This window comes from Python bivittatus, unplaced genomic scaffold (assembly GCF_059951505.1).
Source record: "Python bivittatus isolate LINGU-HERP-01145 unplaced genomic scaffold, Pbiv_v1 ctg000090_np1212, whole genome shotgun sequence".
NCBI lineage: Eukaryota > Metazoa > Chordata > Lepidosauria > Squamata > Pythonidae > Python > Python bivittatus.
The window spans coordinates 3,848,232-3,875,498 of NW_028277046.1; the positions used below are offsets into that span (position 1 = coordinate 3,848,232).

At 52.1% G+C, this 27,267-nt stretch overlaps 1 protein-coding gene and 1 long non-coding RNA gene across 8 annotated transcripts in view; one reads left to right on the forward strand and one right to left on the reverse strand.

The window, feature by feature from the left end:
* Positions 1-629: 629 nt before the first annotated feature.
* Positions 630-27,267, reverse strand: part of RERE (arginine-glutamic acid dipeptide repeats) — a 208,151-nt gene continuing 181,513 nt past the window's right edge. For 3 of the 7 annotated variants that reach the window (XM_088136769.1, XM_088136768.1, XM_088136774.1), the window contains 11 exons: positions 14,689-14,851; positions 13,522-13,614; positions 12,965-13,164; positions 12,349-12,513; positions 10,945-11,058; positions 9,338-10,647; positions 8,356-8,578; positions 6,864-7,587; positions 4,597-4,743; positions 3,866-4,046; positions 630-3,755 (listed from right to left, as the gene is read on the reverse strand). In XM_088136769.1, the coding sequence (XP_087992895.1) occupies positions 3,722-3,755; positions 3,866-4,046; positions 4,597-4,743; positions 6,864-7,587; positions 8,356-8,578; positions 9,338-10,647; positions 10,945-11,058; positions 12,349-12,513; positions 12,965-13,164; positions 13,522-13,614; positions 14,689-14,851 (3,354 nt within the window). In that variant the 3' untranslated portion in view covers positions 630-3,721. The remainder of the gene's footprint in view (positions 3,756-3,865; positions 4,047-4,596; positions 4,744-6,863; positions 7,588-8,355; positions 8,579-9,337; positions 10,648-10,944; positions 11,059-12,348; positions 12,514-12,964; positions 13,165-13,521; positions 13,615-14,688; positions 14,852-27,267) is intronic. The other 4 variants (XM_088136773.1, XM_088136771.1, XM_088136772.1 and 1 more) reach the window with 4 other exon arrangements.
* Positions 23,902-25,790, forward strand: LOC148216396 (uncharacterized). The gene is made up of 2 exons (XR_015795480.1): positions 23,902-24,059; positions 24,874-25,790. It is a non-coding gene; the product is annotated as an uncharacterized LOC148216396 (long non-coding RNA).

The following is a 27,267-nucleotide window of genomic DNA, read 5'->3' on the forward strand; positions in this document are numbered from 1 at the left end:
GGGCCCTGGAGAAGGCTTAGCTGCAGGGAGGGGTGGAGCAGCCTCTGGGTTTTGGGGCGGCTGGGGCTTGTGGGGGGTGTAGTCCATAGCCCTCAGGCTGAAGCCGGGGGTCTAGATAACTCAAAACATCATCCTCTGGGTATTATTATTAGCTGCCATTTAGGGAGGGGAGGTCCCACACTGGCCCTTAAGCCTTCCCACTGCACTTTTAAAAAAAAAAATCCAATACTGGAGATTGTAAGCTCCTTGCGACCAGAGACCTTCCCCCCTTTTAAACATCCACGGGCGTTCGTCACGGGCCGGCCTCCGTGATGCGGATTTCGGTTAGCCGATTTGGGGGCCGGAGGGGCAGCCTACGATACCCCCCCCTTTCCAACCACGTTGCCAAATGGTGCTCTAAACATCCCGGGGAATATTATTTTCACGGTGCATTTTGATGGTGCAAAAGAAACGCCCGCCGAAAGTCATCTTACCTTGCTGCGGGTCTGCTTCTCCCCGGTGAAGGGAACGGGCGCGCGTCGGAAGTGCAACCCCCCCCCCATGCAGATGGCGACAGCTCTTCGCTCGTGCCCTCCTCGCCTCCGCACGCCCACCCCCACGCGCACGTGCAAAGAAAGTGCAAGGGCAGGTAATGTAGCTTGGTTTTTATTTATGTCCACAAATATTTCAAAAAAATTACAAAATACTCAAATGGAGAGAACACAGAATTCACAACTTCTGGGTTTTCTATTCTGCTTTACACTGTGTTATCTCATGGCAAACTACTCATATATACACTAAGCCTCAAGATATATATAAATGTAGCTGTCAGAAGGTAGAGCTCGAACCATGACAACACTGAACAAGAGACGGGTTGGTGAGAACCAAAAATCCACCAAAACGGGGAGGTGGGGGGGAATCAGAGCAAGGGGAAAAAAATAATAATAATTAAAAAAAGAGGGCTGGTTTTAAAAAACGAGAATGTTCTGCAAAAAGTTAACCGCGAAAAAACCAGGCGATTCCAACCGAGGAAGGTGATGGTTAAAAAGTTGGGAAGAAATAACACTGCCGTTAAAGATCCCCCCACCCTGGAATGATTCAGAATATTAACCGGAAAACTGCAAATAAACTCCAGTGGGGGGTTAAGCGGGTCGGTACCTTGCACTCGAGAACGCGTTTCTGCTCTCCGCGCTTCCCCCGAGGGGGTCTTCGCTCACCGATCCCCCCACCTTCCTTTGAGAAGAGGGGAAACCTGTTGAAATCCGATTATTTTCCTCCCTCGTGCACACGAACAGGAGGAGATGGAAGAAAGCTGATCCCAACCGTGGGCTATTCTGCTTTTTAGTGTTTTGCCCTCCAGAAATCCTGGCTGAGCTTCTCGCGGTTCTTTTGCTCCTTTCTAGCCTCAGCGTGAGACTAAGATAAAAGTTTGGAAAAGAACTTTTTCCTGCACCTGACTTGCAAAAACGTTTTCCGTGCTTCGCAGTCCCGTTCTTTCCCCCCCCCGAGGCTGGATGCAACTGTTCTACCTTGCCACGGCGGTGGGCAGACCCACCGGGTTGCCAGCGCCGACCCAACTGGCCGTCGAGGCTCAATCCCAGGCTGGGTGGGGTCAGCCCTTGCGGTCTCGGTAACTGCGGTGAAAAAGCAGCCCCGCCGGCAAATCGAAAAGGGCCGAGCCAGATCCGTCCCGTGAAACTGAGACGCGGGCCGGCGCTGGGGATCTGCCGACCGCACGGGGAACGCGGGGGGGCGGGCTACGGATGAGAAACTGATTGCTCAGAAGGGGATTTCGAACCGTGGAGAGGGTCCTGAGAAAGAAGTATGATATGGTGGATTTTTTTTTTCTTTTTAAAAAGAAACCGTGGCTTTCCCCAAAAAATAAGGGCGGGGGAGGGGGGGACACAGGACAGCAAAGGTTTCTGATGGATGCAACTAAAGGGATACGTAACCGGCAACGCTGCGCACACTCCAGTCCACTTTGCATCCACCCCCCCCGGTTGAAACGCTTGCCTAACGTCACCGTGGGAAGGGTCAGGATTCACAGTGTGATCCCGCCAGCGGCCGGGTAGCTGAGTTTGGGCGCTGGCGTTACGTTTGCGTGAAAAGGCAGCTGTTCTGACCCAGCGGGGCGAGTTCCTGAGTGTTGCCACAGGCCGGAGGGGAGTTTCGCCTCCCGCCGATCCTGATTTCGCCTTTTCCCCAAAGGAGCCGCAGGATGGACCAGGGCTGGAGGGGAGGCGAGAGAAAGTCTTCCTGCACGATTGGCCCTTGCGGGAAGACCACAGGCTACTTAAAACTACATTTGCAGCCAGTACAGAAAAGTCCGCTAACCTCCGGCTTACCAAAGCCGAGCCGCCGAAGGAGAGGGCTGCGTTTTTTATCACCTGTTTGAAAGCCCTGCAAACCTTCAGCTTCTCTCAAAACACAAATTTACGCACTGGCTCAGACCCTCTTCTCCCCTCCGCAGCGAACCCGAACCCAGTCGCCCTGGCGCTAACCGAGTGGAGCTTACAGTCAAACGCCACTTAAAATTTTCCTAGACGGTTGTGATTTTGAAGGAGGAGGAAAAAAAAAAATCAGGGAAAGGCGTGTGTGCACGCGCGCCACGCACCTGTGATGACGTGGTATACTCAAGCAGGAACAGAGCAAAGATATACCTGCTGAAGAACTGCTTCATAACACAACCAGCTACTGGATGGAGAGTGAATAGGATGTTCATGGAACAAAAATAATTAAATAAAAGAACATGCACACGCAACGTGTGTGCAAAAAACTGGCTGTTTTTTTTTTACATTATCCCTGCAACTCCCTTTAATGCTTCTGCTCCTACCAGCCATTCTGAAATTACTGACCTATGGCGCTCCCTTCTCTTGAATCAAAGGGTTGCTTATATATATTCCTCTTATATTAAAAAATCAAGTCTATATTCTCGTGAACACCAGGTAAGAAGTAATGAATTTATGAAGTTGCTGATGAGAGTAGGGTTGGGAAAGAGGCAAAAATCAAGAATTTGTGGAAATTATAATCATCTTTTTAACCCCTAACCCGAAAAAGTTATTTACAGACTTAAAAAGCCATGCTGCCAAGCTCTCTTTAAAATTATGACGTTTGCCTACAATGTATTAAAATAAAAGTAGATTTTCTTTTAAAATTCTTATTATAGCACTTGGATTTTCAGAGGTTGTTAAGCCACCTACTTGCAATTCTTGTTTTTTTTTTTTAAGTATATATATATAAATTGAATATACTTTTTATGCACAGTGGCTTGCATTAGAGGTTGTGAACCTGAAACTAGCACCTACTCAAAATGAAAAAAAAAAAAAAATTAAAATTAAATCGAACCAACGCCCCAAAACATACCAAACCGATGTCCCAAGATTGCCCGAGGAAATCATCTGAACAATTTCTCTCTCTATGCCAGCGGTTTCATACTGTCTCTCCTCCCCCCGCAATCCCCAAAAAAGGCTTCTTAACAGGGTTAGTCATGCAAGGAGACTCCTGAACGGCTCTTGAGAAATCTTTTCTACAAATGAATGCTACAGAACGTATGCACCGGTTAACGTCTCGAGATGTCGGGCTCTCTGGCGAGCGTGTGGCGGGGGTGTTTTCCGTGCGAAAGGGAGGGCGTCCTCTGCGGAGGAGAATCCTTTTGCTTTTCGGCGGTTCTCGCGATAGACACATTCCGTTTCTCCCCAAGGACCGGGATCTTGAGTAGTCAGCGGTACAAATAAATAAGATATTACAACTGCTTGTCGCCCTCTTTCTTCAGGCGGCTGGAAAAGAAAAGGCGGAAAGTAGGAGCCAAGCGGGCGAACGGAACGCCTGTTTCTTAGGCAGCCAGCGGACTGCGGGAGGACGTGGCTGCCAGGAAGCGTCCCCTTACCTGTAATAGTCTTCTTGGCTGGGAAGGTGCCCCCCGTGGATGTGGGGGTGCCCGTGAAGCCACTGCTGCTCCATCGCGAGTCGCTGAAGCTCCGCCGACTGGGCGTGCATGGCCTGCAACTGATGGGCCGCTGACATGGGAGGAGGAATGGCGCCAGGGAGGTCACGCGGGTAGGGGGCACCTGGGAGAAACAGGGACAGGCGTCTTGCTCTCCGGTGGCAAGCAGGAAACGGGTCCCCAACTTGACGCTGAAAGCTACGGGGGGCACGGAGCGAGGGGACAGCCAGCCTTATCGCGAACGGCTTTCCCTCCGGATCACCCGACTCTCGATTCCCCGCGTAACATAAAACACTGGTGTTCAAGAGACGGCTGGAAACGGCGAGGGGTATACTGGACCCACAAGATGTGGTCCCTGTCTGTCAGGGTCCATCAGCAAGCAAAACCTGGCAGCGTTTCTATTGGGGAATGTAAGCGGTTCCTTCGGATCACCCCCTGGGACCTCTGTGCCCCACTAGTGCGCGTGCCAGAGGCACCGGGCTGGCCTTGCTGCAAACCCAACTCTCACCTAGACGGGGCTTCAGCCACGTCCACCCACCGCCCCAGCCCGTAACGTGGTTGGTCCGATAGGGAACCCAGCGGCTGCAGCACGCAGACCACGGCGAACCCAGCCTGCTGCCTTCCTGCGGGTGAGCGAAGCCCAGCTTCCCGCGATGCCAGCGGTCCCCACTCACCGAAGACCGGATGCCGCAGCATTTCATGCTCGTGGGACGGCTGTCCTAGCAGCGGGTTTGGGATAGTGCCGGGAGGGTAGGGGAAACGTGCCAAATGCGGTCCGGCGGCCAGGGGATCCACGAGGGGGTGAACGGGTCCTGCTGAGCCTGCAAAGGAGAAGAGGCCAGGAGGGCGGGAGGGGGCAGGAGAAAGAAATGACCACCTGCTTAAAACCCTGATTTCATTCAGAAATCCAAATCATCCTTATTCGCTGGGCAAGGCCGAGCATCACCGGCATCCATCAGGAACCCCTCCTCCTCTGCCCGGCGCGCCTGAAGCCGCAGCGGCTTGCCAGTGGTTGCAACAAGGAAAGAGGAACAAGGAACGTCCCCCCAGAAAAGAATTTTGACAGAGCACTTGCAGTCACTCTTCTTCCTCTTCTTCACAGCAGCTCCGTCCCACGTCTCAAAGCTTTAGCAAACTTAATGCACGACGCAGGAGGAACCACTCGCGAGAGCCAGGCGGACTGGCCCTGGATGAGGCACGAGAGCGGCCTTTTTTCTATGCTCAGGGGCACTTTTTCCCTCAAGTATGTCACTCTGCACGCCGCAGGGGCCAACGGCACACAGATTCCGAGGCTGTGCCTGACGAGCACCGAGCTAAGCAGGGCTTGAGGGCCATTTTCTAACCAGAGGAAAAAATTGGACTGGGGGGGGTGACGCAAGAAACCGCCTCTTCTGGCAGAGGATCTGTAGGCAGGCCTTTTCTCCAGAACGTTAAAGGAGAACGTCGTGCAGCGATAAAGCTGCTGCCGCCTTAGGGAGAACCCTGAAGCCCAAGCGTCCGCACGTCGAAGCAACACTGCCTGCGTAGACTCTTTCCCCGGGCACAGCTGCATCCTCGGCTGCTGCTGAATCCCAGTTCTAAAGTTTCCCCAATCCCGCCCGCCCGGGGTTCAAGCCTCTGGGTTCTGCGTTAATCCAACCCCCCTCCCTCGTCTTCTGGGAACGGCGCATGCCGCATCATGGCAAGGAGCAGTCCAGAAGCGTTCGACCCTATCACTCTGGCCGAGGCGCTGTACCATTTTTCAAGGCAAGCCCTCAGACCGGAGCAGCCTCCCCAAGTTGGCTGATGCTGGGAGCGCAGCTCTCATCTAGCCTGGCCAACAGGTTGGAAATACTGGCCTTTCTCTGAAAACCTTGGGCTGACTATTCCCGCAAGAGTTGCACCACCATGGACTCCGTCAACCACCATCCTTCCCCGGCCAGAGGGGCTCCCCCAGTGCCTGCCAAACCAGACCTTGGACTGAGAAGTCACCTCCATGCGCGTGCACCTCCTTAGGAGCTCTGTGCACCTCTTGCGGTTATGCAGTGCCCCTACTCTTGAGGGGAACATCTGCAGGAACAGGATGGGACTGAAGAACCCTGGTTCTCTTTCGACCTCATTTCCGGCCCCTGGGCTGAACCACCGCCTCCCTCCTGGTGCGGAGAGATTTGCTCAGAGGATGCCAGTGTGGAAAGGCAAGCCGTGCGCAGCCTTGAAAAGCACCAAGCAAAACCTACACCCAAAACTCACAGGCCAAAGGACACTGGGGAAATCAGGACCTCCCCGCACTGCAAAGACCAGGAGCCGCAGGATCTCGCTCTCAGAAACTGCAAGTTTCCGCACGTTCCCTCCCGTTTGGGACCACGAGGTTTCCCATGTCTGCCGTAGGGCACTTCTGAAGTGCCCTATTATTCCCCACACGTGTCTGAAGGCCTTTAAATGCGAAAAGGGCTTTCTGTTCCCTTCTTCATTCCTGCGCCCAGCATTCCTGGGTTAGTATTTTTCTCGTTTGCTTCCCAAAGTGGGTAAAATAAAGTCTCTCTGCATTGAGCTCAGCGCTGAAGGAAGCCACAGGTCTGTCTGTGGAGTGTTTTTGGCAAAAAACGGGAATGAGCTCTTGGTTTAGCCTACAGCCCTGATAAATCCCACGCCTTACAGCGGCCCAGGGTGTCTACTGGATCCTACCGGCCCTCACTGAAGCTGAATTTAGATGGGAAGGAAGACGTTCCAGGTAGGTAGGAGAACGTCTCCTGGGGAGGGTAGCAGGAACCAGCATTTTTAACCAAACTCTGAAAGGGATTCCCTTAAGTACCGACTCTACGGCTACGTTCGAACCCTGCTCATCCTGATGTGCTACAGCTCTCCTGCCAGGGAGAGGGTGCTCTACACACCGAGAAAGCGCCCTTGCCCTGGGATCGTCTTCGAACTCAGCCAAGGGGCGGTGCAGGTCATCGGGTCTCACCTTGATGGAGCGGGTCCTGCTGGTGGAGGTGCAGATGTGAGTGTATGTGGGAATGTTGGTGGTGATGGGGTGTCACGTTGAACATCTGGAGCCTGGCCAAGGGGTCATTGGTGAGAGACGCCATTCGCTCGGCATGTATCCTCTCAGCAGCCAGTCTGTCCGGGTAGCTCATTTCGGGCCGTAACTGAGGGCCCGCCAAAGCGAGTCTCTCCCTCTCCAGGGGGTTGAGCCCGGGGTGGAAGGAAGCAAAGGGGTGCGGGCCTGCTGTCGGGGGAATGGTGAGGGCACCGTGACGGGCAAAGTGCTCCATGGGGTTGGTGGCCGGGTGAAGGGCGTCGAGTTCGGGAGGCTTCACCTCGAAACCCGGCTTCATCCTCTCCCGCAGTTCCCGCTCCCGGATCTCCCGCTCCCGGATCTCCCGCTCCCGCAGCTCTCGCTCCCGGATGGTGGGGTCCACGTTGTAGAGGCCCGGCATGTGGTAGGCCAAAAGCGGGTCGGTGGGATTGAGGGGGACGAAGAAGGGGTGGTTCCGGTTGGTGGGGGACATGACATGAGGACGCGCGTACTCGCTGAGCGTCCGTAGGGCTGGGGTGTCCGGCCCGATGTATGGGGGGACGGCCGCGATGGTGGTGGGGGGCGGTTCGAAGGATGGCCTCATGTGCGCCGGCCCGCTCAGCTGAGAGTCTCCGAGACGCCCGTCGTGGGAGGAACTGGACGCTTTCTGCTATTCCAGAGAGAGGAGGAAAGGGAGGCGTTTAGTCCAGCAAAACAGCCCGGGTGTCTTCTACTCCCCCAATTCTCCTGCCGTGGGAGGAACTGACTACACGCAGGGCTTCAGAGCCAAGTGGACACTTAAACAGCGCCTCGTCTGGAGTCAGGAAAGCCCACACACTGCTCGTGGAGGACACCCCTGAGCCGGCCTTCATTCTCCGTCCCTGTTGGGGTCATGCAACATCCCGGAGCGTGTTGGCCAAGGCAACAGTGGGGGGATCCAGAGGAAAGCTCATCTCCCCTAGGAAGGCAGGCACTGGAGGTCTCAAGGCACACGGCCTCACTCGTGACCTGCGTCCTTGGGAGCCCCTGCTGGAGCAACCAATCTCTTCCCAATTTCTATCTCACATTAAGCCATGGCCGAGTCGCTAAGTCAGCTGGTTGCGCCCGTGGGTGTATATGTGTATGTATGTACACGTGTGCGTCATCCATCCATCCATCCATCATCTATCATCTCCCCTAAAGGATGACTTCCAGATCACAATGACTGGGTTCAGATCAACCCACGTATGACCTTGCATGGTCAGCTCTTGGGCAGGATGGGCTCCTATAAACTGGTGGGGTGGAGTTATTTTTACCCCAAGAAATCCTTAGGAGTTATTTTTCTAGACAAATGCCTTCCTGAGAGTTCCTTTCCTGCTCCCCATTTTCAGGCAGGAGATCTTCTCACTGGATTCAGCCCCCGTCCCACCACCCCACCTTCGCAGACGGAGAAACCTACCGCCGCCCTTTCGGCCTCTCTCTCGCGCTCCCGTTCTCGTTCCCTCTCCTTCTCCTTCTCTTTTTCCCGTTCCCTCTCTTCTCTCGCTTTCTGCTCAGCTTCGCGCTTTGCCTTCTCAATCGCCTCTTCCCGCTTCTTCGCCAGCTTGGAGCCTGCCAGGGGCATGAAGTACAGATCCGTCCTCGCGCACGAGTTGTAGCCACGGTCCAGGTGCTTGTAAAACCTGCAGGTTGGGGGGGGGGGGTGGAGATGAGGAACTCAAGCAATCAGGACGGAAAAAGCAGGGGGAGCCTGAAAATTAAGGGAGATTTTCACAGAACTAAAACGTGCAGAAACCGGGAAAACCCGAAGTGTGGGAAAAGACAAGATATTAGCCTTGTCTTCCTAATTTGGAAATAAAGTTTTGGAGGAACAATCCTTTGAACCACAGATGCCTTGTGCTAACTTTTCCCCTATTATGGGAGAGCTGGGGTGCTGAAATTGATTATGATATTGTTACGTGATTGATACCTGTCTATATTTTATTGCTTTCCTTGTTCTAGACTCAGATGTACACACATACAAATCACAAGGGTACTACGCAGCGCTAGAGTACTTCTTAGATGTTTGGAACTACAATACCCATTATTGTAGGGATGGGATCTTTGGTCTACCCTATGATGGGATCTTTGATCTACCCCCCTCCACCAGAACATCAGTTGGAAGAACGGTCAGAACCTTATTTCTTTACTGATTTTTCTCTGCATTATTCAGACTGTCTCGATCATTAAGGGCCTGACATTTTATGGTGTGATGCACTAAGCCACGTTTTAACTATGGTTTCCTGAATACCCCACAAGTGGCTGGGCATCTAGGTCCCCCCAGCCTGTCCAAAACATCTGTGTTCCAGCTATGCAGATGGAGCAGGTGTCATGAGCTGACCCTGGCTGATCCGGAAGGGCGTTTCCACGTCTCCCAACAAGGGCGAGCTCCGCCTCCTCACCTGGCTGACTGACTGGCATGGCTCGGGGTATCCACCACGGTGGGTTCTGGCGAGGGGCTCCGGGTGGGGGGAGGTGGGCTCTCGGGCTCCTCGGCCTCATCGGGTGCCTCCTCCTTGATCTGGATGGACGGGATCGTGCAGGCCGTCACCACGGGGACATTTCCGCCACAGGCTGCTGAGGTGGGCACAGCCCCCTGGGTCGGGGCACTTGGCACTGATGGTGGCGTGGAAGTTGATGGGCAGGAGGGAGGCGTCACGGGGGGCGGCCCCCCAGGAACAAACGGGTGCTGGGCGAAGGAGGGCTGGGGAGGGGCCGGGTGGCTCTGGGTGAGGACGGGCGGCTGGGCCGGGGACGGCTGCAGCGGCTGACTCTGGGGCATCAGCTGCAGAGGAGGGGGGTGCGCCGAGGGCGGATGGTGGGTGGAGAGAGAGCTGAGCGGCTTCAGCGCGGGCGGCGGGGGCAGATTGGAGTTCATGGAGAAAGGCGAAGGGCCCGAGAGGTGCTTGTGGGATGGCGGCGTGGGGAGTGGGGGGATGGGCGTGGTGGGCGGGGGCTTGATGTGGGGCATCGCCATGGGGGCGGGGGGCAGGGGCTGCTCCCGGGGGCACTGGGAAGACATGGGGGACGAGGAGGGCACCTGGAGGGCCGGCTGGGCAGACGAGACCTGCAGGGCTGCGTGGGCATGGGAGGTGGCCGGAGGCTGCAGGGGACCCTGAGACTGAGAAGAGGCCGAGGAGGCCTGCGGCGGGAGGGGGAAGGGCTGCGCGGGGGCCGGGTGGGGCAGGAGGGGCTGCGCGGGGAGGCCATGCGGGAGGGCCTGCAACTGGCCATGGAGGGGGGCCTGGGGGTGCGGCTGGGGGAGGGCCGGGCCCTGGGGCTGGCCGGGGGGGCCGGCGAGCGGCTGCAGAGGGGGGTGAGGAGAGGGGAGCCTCGGCGGGTGCAAAGAAGGGGCTTGCTGGATGTGCGAATGAGGGAGGCCTGGAGCCAGAGGCTGGCTGGGGGGCTGCGCTCCTGAGGGGGGCACGTGGGGGGCCGTGGAAGAGGGGGCACTGGAGCTGGCCGGCAGCGGGGGCAGCTGGGCTGGGAGGGGGCCCGAGGGCTGGGCCGGGCCGTTCGGGGCCTGCAGGGACTGCTGCTGGGCGGAGGAATCCGAGTCGCTCTCATTGTCCTGGGGGCTGGAGATGCTGGGCGAGGTGCTCCGGTTGTCCTGGTCAATGTCCTTGGGGTCGCTGCTGCCCTCGTCGTTCACGCTGCGGCTGTCAGAACTCTCCCCTTCGCCCTCCGAGGGGGAGTTGGGCCGGCTGATCTCCTGCGGCGGAAGGAGGGAGCGGTCAAGCTGGGGCAGCCTGAGGACCGGATCCCCCAGAGCGCCCTCCTGGTTAAGCCCACGGAGACGGAGGGGAGCCATGACCGACCAGGCGGGTCTCCGAGGACCTCATGGCTTCCATCTAGCCACCTCATCAAGCCCCCCGGAGAGCCAGCACCACGGCCTGTTTGTGCTGGAGACCGCCGCGGGCTGGATCTGAAATCCTAACCCTGGCTTCAAGAGGGCTCCCATCGGACCCCCCCCGCCCTGAGCCAACAGCTTGCTCCCCAAGGGACTCACCTGCGTTTTGGTTTTTTTGGCATTGATGTGGTCGGGTTCCTCGCTGTCGGACGCTGCCTTTTCGCGCTGGCGCTTGGAGCTCTTGAGAGGAGAAGAAGCCTCTTCTTTAATCTTCTGCCACCAAGGAAAAGTGACATGATTAGAGGGAAGAGACGGGGCTAACGCTGCTGGCCTCATAAAGGCTCCCCACTCAGTGCTAACAGCACAAGGGATTTTCCTGAAGTAGCAGAGGGAGCAAGGCCGGAGCACCGTTGATGGGGCAGGATTGGGCCTGCGGCTTTTCAGCTGCACGCTGGAAGGTCACCGGAGGTTAAGAACGTCTGGAACAGCCCAGGGGATGACGGTTGGTTTAAGAGGCTCACAATCACAGCTAGGAGGGTGATTAGCTGCTTCTGCTGTCAACCCCCGGAAGCTGTTCGTTAAGATCTCCTGCTTGGGATTCAGGAGAGAGAACCTCATCCACCCTGGGCCTGCCCGGTTTGTCTTTGAAACCACCTCAACTGTGACCATTAGGCCTCTGGTGGCGGCAAATCCCTTCTGCGCAGTGGAGAAGAAGTTCTCGCTACGTTTTCCCGTCATACGTCAAGTCCCCCTTTAGCTGAGAAACAGGGTGATGCTACAATACTGGCCCTTCATTCCTAGTACAGAATTTGCCTTTAAAATGCTGGGCCTTTTCTTCAAATGAGTTAAGACAGAAATAACGCATCTTCTATCTAGAGATTCTTCGGTAGGATACCACCCATAAAATATGGTGAAATGTTAAAAACGACAATAGGCGCAACTGTACTCGTTTACTTTAAAATGTGCGGTAATAACAATGATGATTCAGGTGTTCAAAGTCAGATGGTGATGGCGCCAGTCTGGCCTCCAGGGCAGAGCCTTCCGAAATGGGGTGCCCCAACAGAGAAGGCCCTGCCCGGTACTCTCCCATAATGCACTTCTCCCAGCTGCGGGATGCTAAGGAGGCTCCTCCGTTCAGTTCAGGAAGGACCATACCGAAAGATCCACTGAAGTGCATCAGACTAGTACAATCATCGTTTCAAACTGACCTTTCCTCTTAACTTCAGGAAATGCTGACCCCAAGACTGGAAGCAGAGAAGTCTCTGTTTCCAATCCCCTGGAGAGCAGGCCTAGATTGCGTTTCCCCACCTGGGCGACTTCCAGAAGACGTCCCCTCCCAGAAGCCTCAGCAAAGCCAAGCCAGCTGAGGAATTCTGGCCATCTCCACATCTGGAAGTGGCCCAGATTGACGAAATCTGCCTGAGATCTGCCCATCCCTGCTGGTTTAGGGCAGCAGGAAAAGAACTCAAGACCCAGCTCCATCAGGCACGCTGGACTTCTATCTCAGCTTGCTCCAAGCCTGGGAGTGACCAGGAGAGACCATGAACTTCCACCACAACGTACTTTGGTGGATTTCTTGACCGAATCCGCCTTGCTGTCGTTACTCGATGTGCTGGCCGCGCTGGGCGAGTTACGACCACTGGATCGGATGTCCTCATTGATGGGCGAGGCCCTACCATCTGGGCTGGTGGGTTGCTTTTTACGACCCCCGCGAAGTGTAGACATCTGCTGGTTAAAAGAGAAAGGCACGATCGAGGGCTGCTTCCAGGAGGCCCAACATTGGCCCGCAACACGAATAGGCTGGCCTATTCTCTCTCAAAGCCATCTTGTTTTGGTCAGCGACTCCTGGGTCTCCACCATTTCAAGGACAACTCAGGGCTTAGTGGGGTCTTGACCGGAGGAATGACTAGCTTGGTCCCATGGCTTCCGCCATGCCAGGTCTAGTCCAGCCCCAGAATGCACCAGGTGGACTTCTTCCACTCCTCGGCATCTCAAGTAAGGGAAAAAAGGAGGCTACGTTGTCACCCCAAGACTCCCTGGAGAATCTGAAAGATCTCAAGTCCTTGATGAAGCAGGGAAGCCAAAACAGCTGGGCCCACGAAAGGATAATGTGCCACAGAGCCATGGCATCTTGCTTTGTCAACCCATTCCAAAAAGAGCAGGTCTGGGTGGGACTTACCGAGCCACGACTCCTTCTTGTCCTCATGCTATGCTTCCCACTGAGACCGTCATCTTCCTCTTTGACCGGCTTGAACATAAAGGGGGGTGGGTCCACTGGCTTCTCGATGGGGGGGAGTTCACCGTACTTCTTGAAGTGGATGCGACAGTCTGTGCAGAGTAAGATGTTTTCCCGTCCCCCGTGGTGCCAGTCCTTGGAGGCTGTTTTTAAAAAAAATAATAAAAAAATGAGGGCGACCATGATCAACCCCAGAAGGGCAAAAAGAAGGACAGTCCCAGATTTAGGGAGAGATGAGCACTGGTCTGCCTCATAGGGCTGCTGGGAAGGATAGCGGTGGAGTAAACTGGAAGCCCCCGGCACATTTAGACAACTCTGTGAATGAGGCCCATGACTCCAAGGATCCCGACTGGTCGTACTGGCTAGGAATTTGGGGGGCCGCCCATCCAGCCCGGCTGGCAATGGACCGGTGGGTGGCTCCCTTACGAAACAGGAGGGGCGGCCTCAGCTGGAGGAGGCACGGTGGCGGAAGGGAGGGGACCCCACCGAAACATACGTACTGGTGGTGAAGCAGTGACGGCAGGCATAGCCCTTCAGCTCCTGTTCGCTGTCCTCGCTGTCAAAATCATCTTCGCTGGCTGAACTCAAATCCACTGGGGGGAATTAGAGGGGGACAGGGAGAGAGGGAGGGAGGACAAGAAGAAAGAAACTGAGCCGGAGTATCTTCCTCCCTCCCTTCTCCTTTTTTGGGGGGGGGCTACACAGCAAGGAGAGGAAGCACAGCTGCTTATTCAAAAAAGAGAAGAAAGAGAAAGTGGTTTGCGGCAACCGGAAGATGAAGAGATTTATAACAGCAACCCTTTGGGGGTTAGAAACTGAGTCATCAGACGGACTGGGGAAAGGCCGAGGGTATAAGGGTATAAGATAAGCCCTTCTAGCTGTGCCACCTTTCAATCCGCCTGCGACCCCCAGCTGGAAGAGAAAACTTGGTAATCTACAACGAGGAAGCCTCTGATCGTTCCTCAAACCAGTGTTTCTCAACCTCAGCCACTTTAAGATGTGTGGACTTCGACTCTCAGAATCCCCCAGCAACTTCTTAAAGATGCCAAGGTCGAGAAACGCTGCCTTAAACTTTCCCCGTACAAAACCCAGTGGTTTTTCACGCATCCGAGTGCCTTGGAGGGCCTGCTTGAAAGCAAGACGTTCCCAGCCTTCTGCAGTCCAGCTCCCCAGAGGGGCCTTTCTGTCCTGGAAGAGCCACTGAGCCCGGAAATGGGTCTGCTGTGAGTGTGGGTCACGCCTGGGAGAGGGGGAGAGGGTTTTATCTCTGGCCCCCAGGTAAAGTCAGCGTCCTTCCAGGGTATTCAGGACAACATGACCTGGAGGAGAATCTCTCTAGCTAGGGAGTGTCGTGTTTATATAGAGACACAGACATACGCTTAGTTTCTTGGCTGAATTGACATCGCTCTGGCGGTGCTGAACCCTAATCAAAGTTTCAAAGAGCCCTCTCTCACATTCCCGCTCTGCCAGCAGAGGCTTCAAAGCCATCTGTGGTTTGAGAATGAAGGAATGAGGGGGAGTTTTTTGCATCCCGACTCCGCGGCTGGGTCCTACTTGCAATATCCTCCTGAACTTCATTTCAATTTTTATTCTTTATTCATCTTTGGCGCTTCTGAGTGGGGTTTGTGACCGAAAACCAAGGCCCTTGCTTTCGGCTTCCTACTTACAGAATTCGCTTGACGGAGGCCTGGAGGGAGTGTTAACCGGAGTGGAAGCTGTTCGGGTTTTAATCCTCCGAAACACGGCCTGTCGCCGATGCCGGCGGTGAGCCCGGGAACTTGCAGCTTCAGGGGTTTTCTTCCAATAGTAATAGAAGGTGATCAGCTCTCCCTGGGGAAAGAGATCGCAAGGTTAGCACAGAAGCTTACGGAAGGCTCTTTGGGGGAACAGGATGCCGGGGAGGGGGCTGGGCTGGGCCTGATCCAAGCAAGACAACTCTTGGGTTCAAAGGATCCAGACCGAAGCTGCTGGAGCTGAAAGCTTAGATGGGGAGGGAGCCAGACCAAAGAGGAATGCAGGGGGCTGGTCGGCCCCAGATCGTCCATTCAAGTATTATCTACCATCCCCGGCAGCTGCCTTCTGGGTATGATAAGCAGAGGCTTTTCCTATCACCCCCTTCCTGCTCCTTTACATTTTTCTACCAAATATGCTTTCTAGCTGGGGATTGAACCCGGGGTCTTCTGCAGAGACAGATGGGTTTATTTGATTAGAGCGACTTGGATGCCCCTCGATCGGGGGACTCTAAATGGCTTGCAAGAATAATAAAACATAGAACGACAACGAACAACAACAAAGCAACGTATTAAAAAAAAGGAACATTCATTCAATTCGTTCATAAAATTTAACAAACGGTAGCGCCATCTCTCTCTCGGGTATCGAATTCACAACTCCAGAAGGAACTCTTTCAACCGTTCAGAAGAAATACAAGGAACAGACTTCCTGAAGGGTGGGACCCCATGCCCCCCCAGGGTTGCTGAACTACATTTCCCAGCCACCATGCCCAGTGGGAGGAATTGGGGGACTTGTAGTCCCTTGACCTCTGGAGAACGAGTCCTCCTACGACAAAGTTCAACCAAAGAGCAATCCGAGGCCACGCAATCACAAAACGCTTCGCTCCCTATCTATGTATTGTCTCTTTACTAAAATACGATGATGTTGGATGTGAGAAGGGGAGCGATAACCGATCCTCCGCGTTCTGCCGCCTGTCTTTTCCCATCTTGCACCCAAGAGCGATGCGCGTGCATTTAAAAGGAACTGCAGATTGTCTGGGTACCCAACTGTCACTGAAAGGGGCTGTGAAGAAGCACAAAACCAAAGAGGGACAGTCGTGGTTAAATCAGCGCAAGCCTACCCTGGTTCTAAACCAAGCCCCCTTCTGTTTCAAAGCAGACCTCGTTTAATGAACATGCTGTTATTCTAGGGAAGCCCGCTAGATGGCAGCACGTAGCCAACCTCGGCTGCTCTTGAGAAGCTAAGTAGGGTCTGACCTGGCTAATATGTGGATGGGAGACCATGAAATGACCCCAGAGCTGTCGGTTAGACTGGGATGTTGAACAAACATCTTGGAAAGAAAGCAATGACACACCACTTCCACTTTGTTACCGAGAAAACTTTGTGGATGAAGCAGAGCTGGGCTCACAGGAGGCTTTCGTCCCCCCTAAACTGCCACGGAGATCCGTGGGGACCGAAAGGGGGCAGTGAGAAAAAGGAATTTTGCAGGACCGGTTCCTAATGACTTGGAGTTGGAAGGCCAGGAAGCCGGTACGTTTATGACTCACATCCGCTCTCCTTTTCAGAGCTGCGTTTCCTATCCGTTGTTTTGAACTGCTGGCATTACCATCACAAGGGATAAGAACGTCCCACCCCGCAACTTTAATTCTGTGGACGGATAATTAAAAAAGGAAAAAAGAGGGGTGGGCGGGTAGAGGATAACCTGGGATTGCAGAAGTACACGTCCCATTATCTCATTCTCAAAGCTCTTCCCACAACACTGAAGCCGTAAGAAGGCAATCTATTTTTTAAAACCTTCATATATACTGCGATGTTCAGATAATTAGGTAATAAAAGCGCACGCCAAAAGAAATCTGCAGTAATTCCACAGGGTAATGAATCTGGCTTACGTTCAAAAACCGGAGCAGGCCGTATTCAAACGGGCAGGTGTGACGCGGAGCTTTAAAGCCCGACGGGCGGTTTTCATCTCCTTGCAGTGGGCTTTGAAACCCCATCGTTTTCCAAGCGGCGAGGGGGGAAAGGACCAACTCTTTCAAGTTACAAGCGAGCTGGGGGTGTCCTCACCAGCCTCTTGGAAGCCGACGAGTTGGAACAAACATGCCTCAATTGCCCACGAGGGGGTCTGTGCATGTCTCCCTCTCTTTGAACCCCTGAATGATCTAGTCATCTCTCCAAACCTCAACCCAGGTGCCAAGTTTGGCCTCCTCCCGGTAGCTAAAATTCATAGCCACAACATGAATGGGTTCGCTGATGGGGCTTCAAGCTCGTCCGCGATGACAGGCTGGAAGTGGGGGGCTGTGCGTAAATGACAAGGCAACGCTATGATCTGGGCAGAGCTCAGTCTTCTTCTGGGGGGTAAAGCTTAAACGTTTCTCCAGGGTGATGGTGTCGCCACAAGCAAACGGGATGGAAGGAGAGATGAATGGATGGGAGAAATAAGTAGACAGAAGGATGGAGAGATGATGTGTGTGCGCACGCGCTACCATGATGGCACTGAAAAAGGACACGAGCATCATTAATATGTGGTCTCATAAGGACCAGCACTGGGGAGTACTCTCGAGTATTTGAAGATTACTCCAAATAATCCAGGTGGCCCACTGTTTGACGGGAGGGCCCTGGGATGGAACGTGAGTAATAATTTGCTCAGGTCCAACTCATGAACTCATGGAAAGGTGAAATGTGAAGTTCCTGACGGACAGAACTGTCTTACCTGCTATGTTAGAATACCCAGGTAGGGGTCAACTGAGAACCGAGCAGGTCTGATGATCCGGGATGACTTACTAAGTTGCCCTTACAACATACAAAATGGATTAGTGAAAGGCAATTGGCCAGAATGATCTACCGATACGCAAAAAAGTCTCGATTTCACATGATAATGCTTACGTTCTATACACCTTCACTGGTCAACTCACACCAGCCCCAGGTCACACCTGTGCACTTTTATTTAAGAAGGAGATGACAGTGAATATTTGCTCACCAGTGGAACAATCCTCCATTGCAAATGGCAGCGTTAGCCTATGTCCTCATACAAGTGCTGGCCCGGGAATCTTTCTTGTGTGTCCGGGACCAAACTAACATGGTTACTGATCTGGAAACGGGGGTTGGGGGGAAAGAGGGAGAAGGATCACCGTGGGGAGGTTCCTGAAAACGGGATGTTGAAGGTGTTCACTGAACAAAAAGAAGGGAAATGGGAAGTGGCAGATTTAGGGAGGAGGAGGGGTTTTTTTCCAATGGTTACACACTCACACACAGAAGCACACACACAGAGAGAGAAACACACTTCCCTGCCATTAGTGATTCTGGGCCAGAGCCAAATCTGTATGAGTTAATGGCTGGTTTTGCATCGTGCTAAACCACAATGAGATCTGTGGTTTAACAAGACGTCTGAAGGCAGTCCTTGTGGCTTGTAAACCACCGTTTACAGCTGACTGCTTTGCACGAAGCCAGCCCTTGCACAGTAGCTTATGCACAAATCATGGTTAAGGCAAAACATGGCACAGCAGAATTGTAAAAATAAGAATCTTCCTGGAATCAGGTTCAGTTGCGCTGACTTCATAGATGCATCTACGCTGTTGTCTTGTATGCACGCACAAATGTTCTGCCACGGCTTTCTTCTCAGTCTGGTCTCCAAGCCCTGGAACTCCCAACATTAAAATACAGGAGTTTCAAAACAGCCGCAAGACGAAAATTTAAGGAACGAAGGGAAGACTCGAAGGGGCTCTGCAAACAAGACTACCTTGGCCTTGTTCGTTACTGGCAAACTAGAATTGCGGGCACACTGTACTGAATTTGCTGCTTGGCCAATGCCCGGATACTCGCTCCTCTGAAACTTCGACGGGTCATCTGAGCAAGTGAGGGGCGAGATGGTCAAGGTGGGTCTGAAAACTCTGTCTCGGTGCAGCCGGGCAGGCCTCCTCCCTGCCCCGTTAACAGCGACTGTGTCTGGCGAAGGAATTAAATGCTGGAATAGAGCAAATCCGAGGGGATTAGGGTGTGTGGGTGGCAGGGGCTGGAACAAACAAAGGACGTGTCAAGGGGGCTTTGGTGAAGCTGCAGGCTGGGAGGCAGGCCGGCTCCCAGCAACCCCGCGAGTCAAGCCAAGTGAACATCAATCAAACATGCAGAGCGTGTGCACGCCACGGCAGCTCATCCCTCATGCATAAATTCAGGGACGAAAGCGACTGCGGGAAATCCATCGCGGCCCAAAACATTAGCACAAGCAATCGTTGATCAAAAGGGGGCCCTGCGTACAAAGGGGCTGCTTTGTCAATTAGCCGCTGGGCTGTTTTCTTTGGTGGCACAGAAGCCAGCCGCTGCTGCTGGTCCTCCACGGGACGGGCTGATCTCCCTTCGCCCGCTTGGCGAGGGAGGGTGCCCTCGTGGCCAATGGGGCTGAAGACCCCTCCCGGTCCTAAAATGCTTTTGCCAGGCAACTCTTCTACAGCTGGCATATCTTCCTCCTTTGAGAAGCCAGGGCACCAAACCTTTCACAGTCCAAGGAGCTTTTCAAACAAGAACAGTAAGACAGCGAAAGAACTGTTGAAAGAATTATTTCAAGCCGTTTCCACATGTTAACTTTTGTTTCCTCCTAAATCGCAGATTTATGCTTTTAATTGTGCCCATATCGTTGGCCTGGAAGCGTGGCAGGTGAATCCATGCGCGCTTCACCGCTGCCCCCTTGACCCTTTGGCAGGAGAGCCACTCGTTTTCGTTTCATCTCTTTATTGGTGCTTTTCCAGGGGAGGCAGAGTACCAGAGGTGTCAGGACACTCAAGCTTTCATTTTGCCTTGGGGAGGCACAGGAGGGGCACGGGCGCCTGCCTCGCAACCCAAGAAGCTTCAGGCAGGGCCTGCGATCCGCCCCCGGAAAGGCTGGCCCGTGAGCACCCCGGCTTACCTTTGGAGGACCTCTCGTGGCTTCCCAGAGTAAGCCAACCCCTAATAATTGCTGTTTGATTTCCCCAGAGCAGAGTTCTCCCAAGAGGAGGGAATAAGAAGCCACGCACGTGCCCACGCCAAGCAAATCGGAATGAAAGACGAGACCGCGTCTCCTAACCGTAGCCGGGACAGGGGCTGGAGGAAAGGAACTGAAGCAAGCTTTGAGCTGTTGGTTCTGTGCTAACAACACACACCCGGATGGAGAAACGTTACCCCGTTTTGTTTTTTAAGAAAGAATAAAACCTCCGTAGATCCTGAGATCCAGTTAGATTCCCATCCCTCGATGGTGCGCAAATCCCACGTGTGGATTCCTGCTGAAAAGCCTCCAGATTGAAAACCAGAATGCGGTGCCTCTTTCTCCCTTTAAAGGTATTTAGGCCGTTGGAGCCTAACGCAGCCAAACCACCTTGCCTGGCTAATCCTTGGGAAACGGATGCCAGCAGCGAGAGACCCCCCACCCAACGGGTTGCCATCCAGGGCCTGAATTTCAAGCAGCAAGTCAAGTTGTGTAGGCCTGCAGCTTAGATCACAACAGGACAAGCAGAAGGGAAAAGGAAAAAATAACCCTATAAATAATTCTATCCTCTCCACGGGGGAGAGTTTAGCCTCTCTTCTTCGAGGGACGTCCTGGCACAGAACTTGCAGGCCAGGGAATAATCAAGCAACAGGTTTCAAGGGTAGGCCAGTGGGAGAAATGTGTAAAGATGGTAATTTGAAGAACGATCAGAATTCTCCGCACCATCCTGAACATGCCGGGTCTCTAAACATGAATCCCCACAATTCTTAATACGACAGCAGTCTAAGGGGGGTTTCTTTCTCTGCTTTTCGAAGACCTCGTCCAACTCGGAACTCCAATTAAGATGAACCGTGGTCCCCGAGTATCAGACAGCTTCAGAGAAAGCCACAGATAAATTTCTCTGGTCTGGGCAACGTGGGCAATTAAATGCAGAACTGCTCCACAAAGCTGGAGGAGAAGCAGGACCACAGGACAAATGTAACTTGTTCTTGTACTGGCATGTTATGGTTTAGGGCTATACCCAGCCCAGTGAAACCTTGTAAGGCAAGGCAGTAACTGAGGCACGTATGTTAGACATACTCTCTCGTGGTTTATGCCAGCGTCTGCTGCCCGTGATATGCCAAGATCGAATTTTGCCAGGTTTCCCAAGAACTGGGACCTCCCTTTGAGCTATGAACACAGATGCTGGGCCCAGGTATCCGAGGGGGTGGCTCTAAAAAATGTCTTTAAAATGACATCGAGCAAATTTAGCGGCGGTGCCAGAAAACTCAGTAGTCTTGAACAAGCCGAGTTCTGAAGCCGGCCCTATAGCAAGCAAAGAACACAAAATTAAACCCAAATTAGTAGCATCCAAGCAGCCCTGGCTTTATGGTTGCTAGGGAAATCAAAATTTGGCCAAGGGTGTAAGAACAAACATCTTGAGATTAATCTATACAAGGTACGGGGTTATTTCCTTGTGCTTCAGCCACAGTATGGGGATCAAAAGCTGCTTTTGATCCATTTGCCAATATCAATTTTCCTTGGGGACATGGATGAAAATAGGGATGCCCGGGTTGGGCTAAGTTTGGGAATAAGGGGGTTGTGCCCTGCGGGCGAGACTGCCACCTCATGCCAGAATGCAGGATTACACAAGGAAGGTCTAACTTGGAGCAAACTGAAGCTTTCAGAAAGGCACCCTCCCATGCCTGCTAAAATTAGTGACAACCAGTCCCTGCAGCTTCACGGGGTGGATGGCTGTGCTATATTTACACACAAACAGGGAGCCAGAAAAAGACCAGCCATATGACAGGAAGGGAGAAGAGAAAGAATGACTCATGCAAAGCAGAAGGGAGACTTTTTTTTTAAAGGGTTAAAATATCTCTTAGGGCCCCCCAAAAAACAGGGGACACAAGATTGTCCAGGTCCTCGTTCCCCAGGCTTGTTATCCAACAGCAACACTAAACAAGGTTTGTTCCAAAGCCAATCTCGGTCTGCGTGATTTGCTTCCTGGATTTGCCACTGGCGCCCTTGATAAATCCAGGCCTCTGGTTCTTTTCAGTATCAGCCAAGAAGCCCACAGCAAGGGGGAGTGAGGCGTGCATCCAACAACACTGGAAGGCACCAGGCTGATTTCCCTTGATGTAGGTTAAGGGAAACCACCCCGGGCGATTTGGGGAGGAGGCCAAACCTTTCTCGCTGGGTTTTGTCGGCTTCTGAAAATTTATTTAACTGACCGATAGAGCCTCCATATCTCACGGCGGCGACTCCATGGCTCAACTCTCTGCGAAGAATTTGTACGGTCCTCCTGTTTCTTTCCCTACTTCCTTTTAGCTAAATGGGATGGCTTCCCCTAAACCTTCTCCCTCCCTTTGCTTTGCTAAAATTTTGTCAACGGGGTTTCGGACAAGCGGCGCTTCTTCTCTTCCTCCGCCGCTGCCAAACCCCGATTCCAGGCTTGCGAAGCGGGAGAGGCGTGGGACCAGAGACGCTCTCCTGCTCCACGCTGTAAACATTTTCTTATTTATCTGCCCTTCATTACTTGTGCAATCTTATTATCTTGGTGCAGCATCAAAGTGACAGCCCATCAGGGTCACCCTATATAATGTAGGCTGGCAGTGTTACATTTAATGATGGGAACAAGGCGAGACGCGAGGGATGGAGAGGGGGGGAAAGACCGCAGGCTGTTTTAAGGGATCATCAGTTATATCTGTGTGTGTTTCCCAAGGTGATAATTGAATGACAGCGGCTGGAGGGAAATCCATCTTGGAGCTGGGGGGGAAAGGCTGTTAAGAGAAAATGTTTTTTTCTTCTTCCTCTTTTCCACGGAAGGCATGTAATGGCTGCCAGAGAGGGAAAAAAGCTTCCTCCAACCTTATTTTTCATAGTTTTTTTTTTTTTCCGGAGCAATGGAATTATCCAGCACAATAGAGTTGGGGAAAATGAGATGTTTATTTTGAAGAACTGCATCCACGTCGTCTCTGGCAGCAAGATGCATGTGCTGTGATCAGCCTGCGGATCAGATCCGATTAATTTAAAAGAGAGATTTCTGTCCTTGCAAGTCAGACCTAAAAAGTGGGGCGGCTTCTCCGTCTCTATCCCCGATCGGCTTTTAGAACACGAACTTGAGGTGTCCCCTAACTGTGTCTTAAGCAGGACTTCAGGCTGCTTTTGCATGAAAGCCCAACGTCATTAATCTCGATCCCTGATAATTCAGTGGCACTGAAACAAAGCTGTAAGTTACTAAAAAAAAAAATCATTATGGGAGGGGAGGGGAAAGAAATTGCTACCGAACAGCAAGCAACATGCTGCGCGGCACCTTGCTAATTAAAACTAGATTACACTTGTCATAATAAACACTTATTCCAAGTTGCAAATCAGTGGCGTTTTCATTCCCCTCGCTTGTTCCGAATGCCTCACCAGGCCTTCCATGCAAAACAGGGTGTAAATCTTGAGGAGACCCCGCCACCACCTCCCTGCGCAGGAGGGCTATTCTCATACCACCAAGGCAGGATCGGGGCGATTCCAGCCATTATGAGTCAAAATTGATTCAATTTTTACTGTCCTTACAGAACCCTGTAGTTGGCAATACAGCCTGCTGACATCATATAGTTTCAACTTCCCTGCGTAGCCAACAGTTCTAGGTCTTCCGGGTAGCTTTTCATCCTATACTAACCTGATTAGGCTAATACCACTTAAAGCCACCCTAAACCACCAAGGGTCATCTTCTCTTGTTGTAAAGTGGAGAGGGGTTCGAAAGTGGGTCCCCCCCCCCCTGTAGTAAGTCTCCACAGAGAGTTTTGTTCTACCTCTCCCAGACTGATACCAGGAGTGTGACTTGCTGGGTAGGTACCTCCTGAAAAGGTAGCAGGATGGGAAATGGAGGAGCATGTCCTGTTCCTGCCAAAAGCGCCAAGATGAACCCTTGCCACCTCTAGTACGAAGGGCTGGAGAAATCATCTTCTGAAGCACAGGAGATGTTGCTTCTCAGCAAAGGCACCACAAACTACAGGGACAAGCCATCCGGCTGGCTACGAAGGAACAGATTCTGAAGAAAAAGCAGAGTAGCAGAAAGGGGGTGGTGTTGATGGCAGTGAGAGGTGAAGGGGGATCCACGTGCGCTAACAACTTAAAAAGAGGAAGCCATGCTGTGTCCAGACCCTCTGTTTGCAGAGACTTTCTATCCTCTGTCTGCAGAGGGCTCAGGAGCGTCTCCCAACATTTCAGCCACAGATTCCCAAACAGGAAGTAGCAGAGGATCAACACAGAGGCTGTTTTCATGCAAACTATCTTGATGATAAAAAGAGAGCAGCAGAAGGAACTTGATCTGTTGCCTAATGCAAGGCTTGCTATGAAGCTGTTCCCCACGTCAGACAGGTATGTTACCATCTAAAGAGAGTATCCTGTTCGTTTTCCGTTTATTAATTCTCGTTTTGGGTATCTGATGCAGTGACTATGAAAATTACGATAAGGGGATAAAGCGGGGGGGGGGGGACTCTTACATTTCTGTGGGTGGGTGGGTGGGGAATCGGTCTGCAAGCAAACTCTTCACTGAGCACAAGGTTCAGCAATGCTGGGTGACCTTGATTTTAATTCTGAAGACCAAAGGAGGTCTCACTGCTCAACAGGCCCCCCTGCAATGAACTTCAGAGGGGCCAACTCAGCCCCAGCTGTTGTTCTGAAGTTGGTTTGGGTAGAAGGAGTGGGGGAAAGAGAACCAAAGCAGATTTCTGCAATTGTTGCAGAATCTTTCTCTTTCTAGAGAGCAAGGTGTGGCTCTAAGCTCTAGCTGCCCACTTGAGAAGAACTTTGGCTTGCTGGTAAAAATGCAAAGGTCACCCTGAAGAGCTGGCTTAGTTAAGCAGAAATACTCGGTGTTTTTTACAGTGAAGCTTGCTTCATTAAGGCAACCCTCCCTGAGTTTAATGGAGTGTACTTCCAGATATTTCTACACCGGATTACATCTCTGAAGTAACCACTGAGTCTTCAAGATCTAATGCAAAGGCGAAGGTTGTTTGATTAAGACAACAACAGTCTTTAAAATGCCAAGGCTAGTCTCCAAAAATCTCCCCCCTTTTATTAGCCTTTTCTCATTCAAATCACTGACATATCTTAAAGACCAAAGGCAGTAAAGTCTCAACAAAACTTCCCAACAAATGACCTCTTGTTTTGTCTTGCATTTCTCCGTTAGGCAGGGCTTAACTGCTGTCCCCAACAACCGCCTGCACAAAACCAAGGTGGGTTAGGATCCGCTTTCATTCCAGGAAGGGAGCAGGGGGCAGAAAGCAAAAATGGCACCCAACAGCGACTCAGGCCCACCTGGGAGTCCACGGTGGACGTGGCAGAAAGAGAAGGAGCGCTGAGGAATCAATCATGTCCAATGGCTGGGCGGGAAGAACGTGGCCCTGCAAACCTCTCCTATCAGCCTTGCTATCATTTCTGGAAAATTTGTAAGCCTGGAGGAACGTACGCTCTAACCTCCCAGCTGCAAATATGACCATTTTTTTCCCAGTGTGATCCAGAAAAATATTGTTGTTGCAATGACAATAACAGCATTTCTTGTTAAAAGAAGTAGCTGTTCTCTCAAAGTTTCTCTCTCCCTTGAGCCACACAAGCAATTTCATATATCTGTTTAATACTACAGGATCAGATAGATAAAATCAGATAAGAGAAGATGGGAAGAACTTGAAAGAGATGACACAACACCCTTTCTCATTTCACACTTTTCTGGTTTACTAGAAGCATGATATTCCTCTTCTAGGAAAAACTTACGAGGCTGACCAAACTACTTGTTACCCAGGTGAAGACCACATCTTTTAAGCTTGTGGACCTCCAGGTTTCTAATGAATAGCTCAAGGCCTACTTCTAGATCAACCGTTTCTTCTGTTGATTGCACAGACCAACGTTCTTCTTAAGCATCTTCCTCAGCACTAAGAGATCCAATTTCTAAATGCAGATCTGGTGCCCCCTTTTCAGTCCTCCTTGAGATGCTCGCTGGGGTTGCCACGCACACTGCTGGCCTCCCATTTCAATCCAAGGATGCCTTCCAACAGCACAGCAGGGGGCGCAGGGAGAAGGAGAAGTAAATAAAACTCAAGATGAGATCTATTCTGGCTTATTTTCTTTTTAATACTGGTAACTAAATTGTGGTGCAGTTGCCATAGCTACCATCCATACCAGCCTTTTCTGAGAAGAGCCACATATGAGGTCACGTGAGACGCTCCGGCAGAAGGTGGAAGGGCAGGCAGGCTCCAATTTTATAACAATTTGCCATAATAGGGGAGAGATGAGAAGACAGTCAACTGGAAAAAAAGAGAATTTTTGTGTTGCCACAAAAAAGGGAGCCCATCAGCCTGGGGTTGCTGGAAATTCTCCCGTTGACACCTTGGGTCTGATGAGCAAAAACGACATCAAGCCTAAGAGTAGAAACTGTGAGCTGCTAACAGCGATGACAACAACAAATAAAAACAAGGAAAAAGGAGAATTAGCTCATCTCTGGAACAATGACAAAGCAAGTTCCAACATCTGTGCAGACAAAACAAGCTTTTTCGCTCAACTCATAATCCTTCTTGGGTTTCTTCTGCTGAGTTTGACCCCTAACGTTCCCATTCAGTTTTATCTTGAGCCAGCCTAATCTTATCTCCCTTTGAAGTCTTGCAGTAGTGTGTAAATCAGAACCCCTCCAATGCTGAACTTCAAAAGACCCTTTTCCATCCAACTGTTCTGTGTCTTCCAAGACAGCCTACAGAATGGGAACACTGTTCCTCCAAAGATGTTTCTCATTCAGGTCTTTCAGGGTGGTTTTGTCTGATTTGGTACCCTCGCTAACTGTGGAACTGTGAATGTGCTTCATCAGGTCTTGAGAGGCAAACGCAAAAGAAGGGGCAGGGGGACTTGAGAAGAATTGGGTCACTCAATGGAAGACCAACTTTTTGGTAAAAAGCTGAGATTCCATTGTCAAGGATGGATGAGGCAAGTCAAGGAAAGCTGGAAGGAAGGCATCAAAGGAGGGGAGGAGACAACAAATAAACTTCTCATAAAGGTCTGTTGTCTAATTAAGGGGCTTTAATTAATGCACACACAATGGTTCTCTGAAGACAAGAGTGTGGCTTCTCACAACCAATCATTTGTGTGTCTAGTCATCAGGCCATGGCATGCTGTGGGCATCTGTCGAAGAACAAAGCTGCCAAGAGTAGACCTTCAAGAGGGTGATGCTGCAGGGAATTATTATTAACGGGATGAAGCTCAACAGATCAGTGGGTACAAAGGGTTGGCAGGCTGTAACAGCGGTTTCCTGCTGCCCGTTAGGCTAGAGAAACAAAATGGAAACCTTCATACTGTGATTGCAGTATGAAAGGTGATGCTCTGTGGAAGTTCCCCTGGCTGAGTATTCTGTGCCAGGTTGGGAGGGGAGAGATCATCATGGATTCCTCTACATGGATACTTTCCTGTATTTCTCCATTCCCTTTGGGGCACAGCTCTTCCTTACTTTTTGGGAGATTGTAGTCCAAAAGAGATCCCACATTTTCAAAACATCCATGGGGAAATAGCAGGGTCACAACTGGCAAGTCCACCTTGAAGGTAT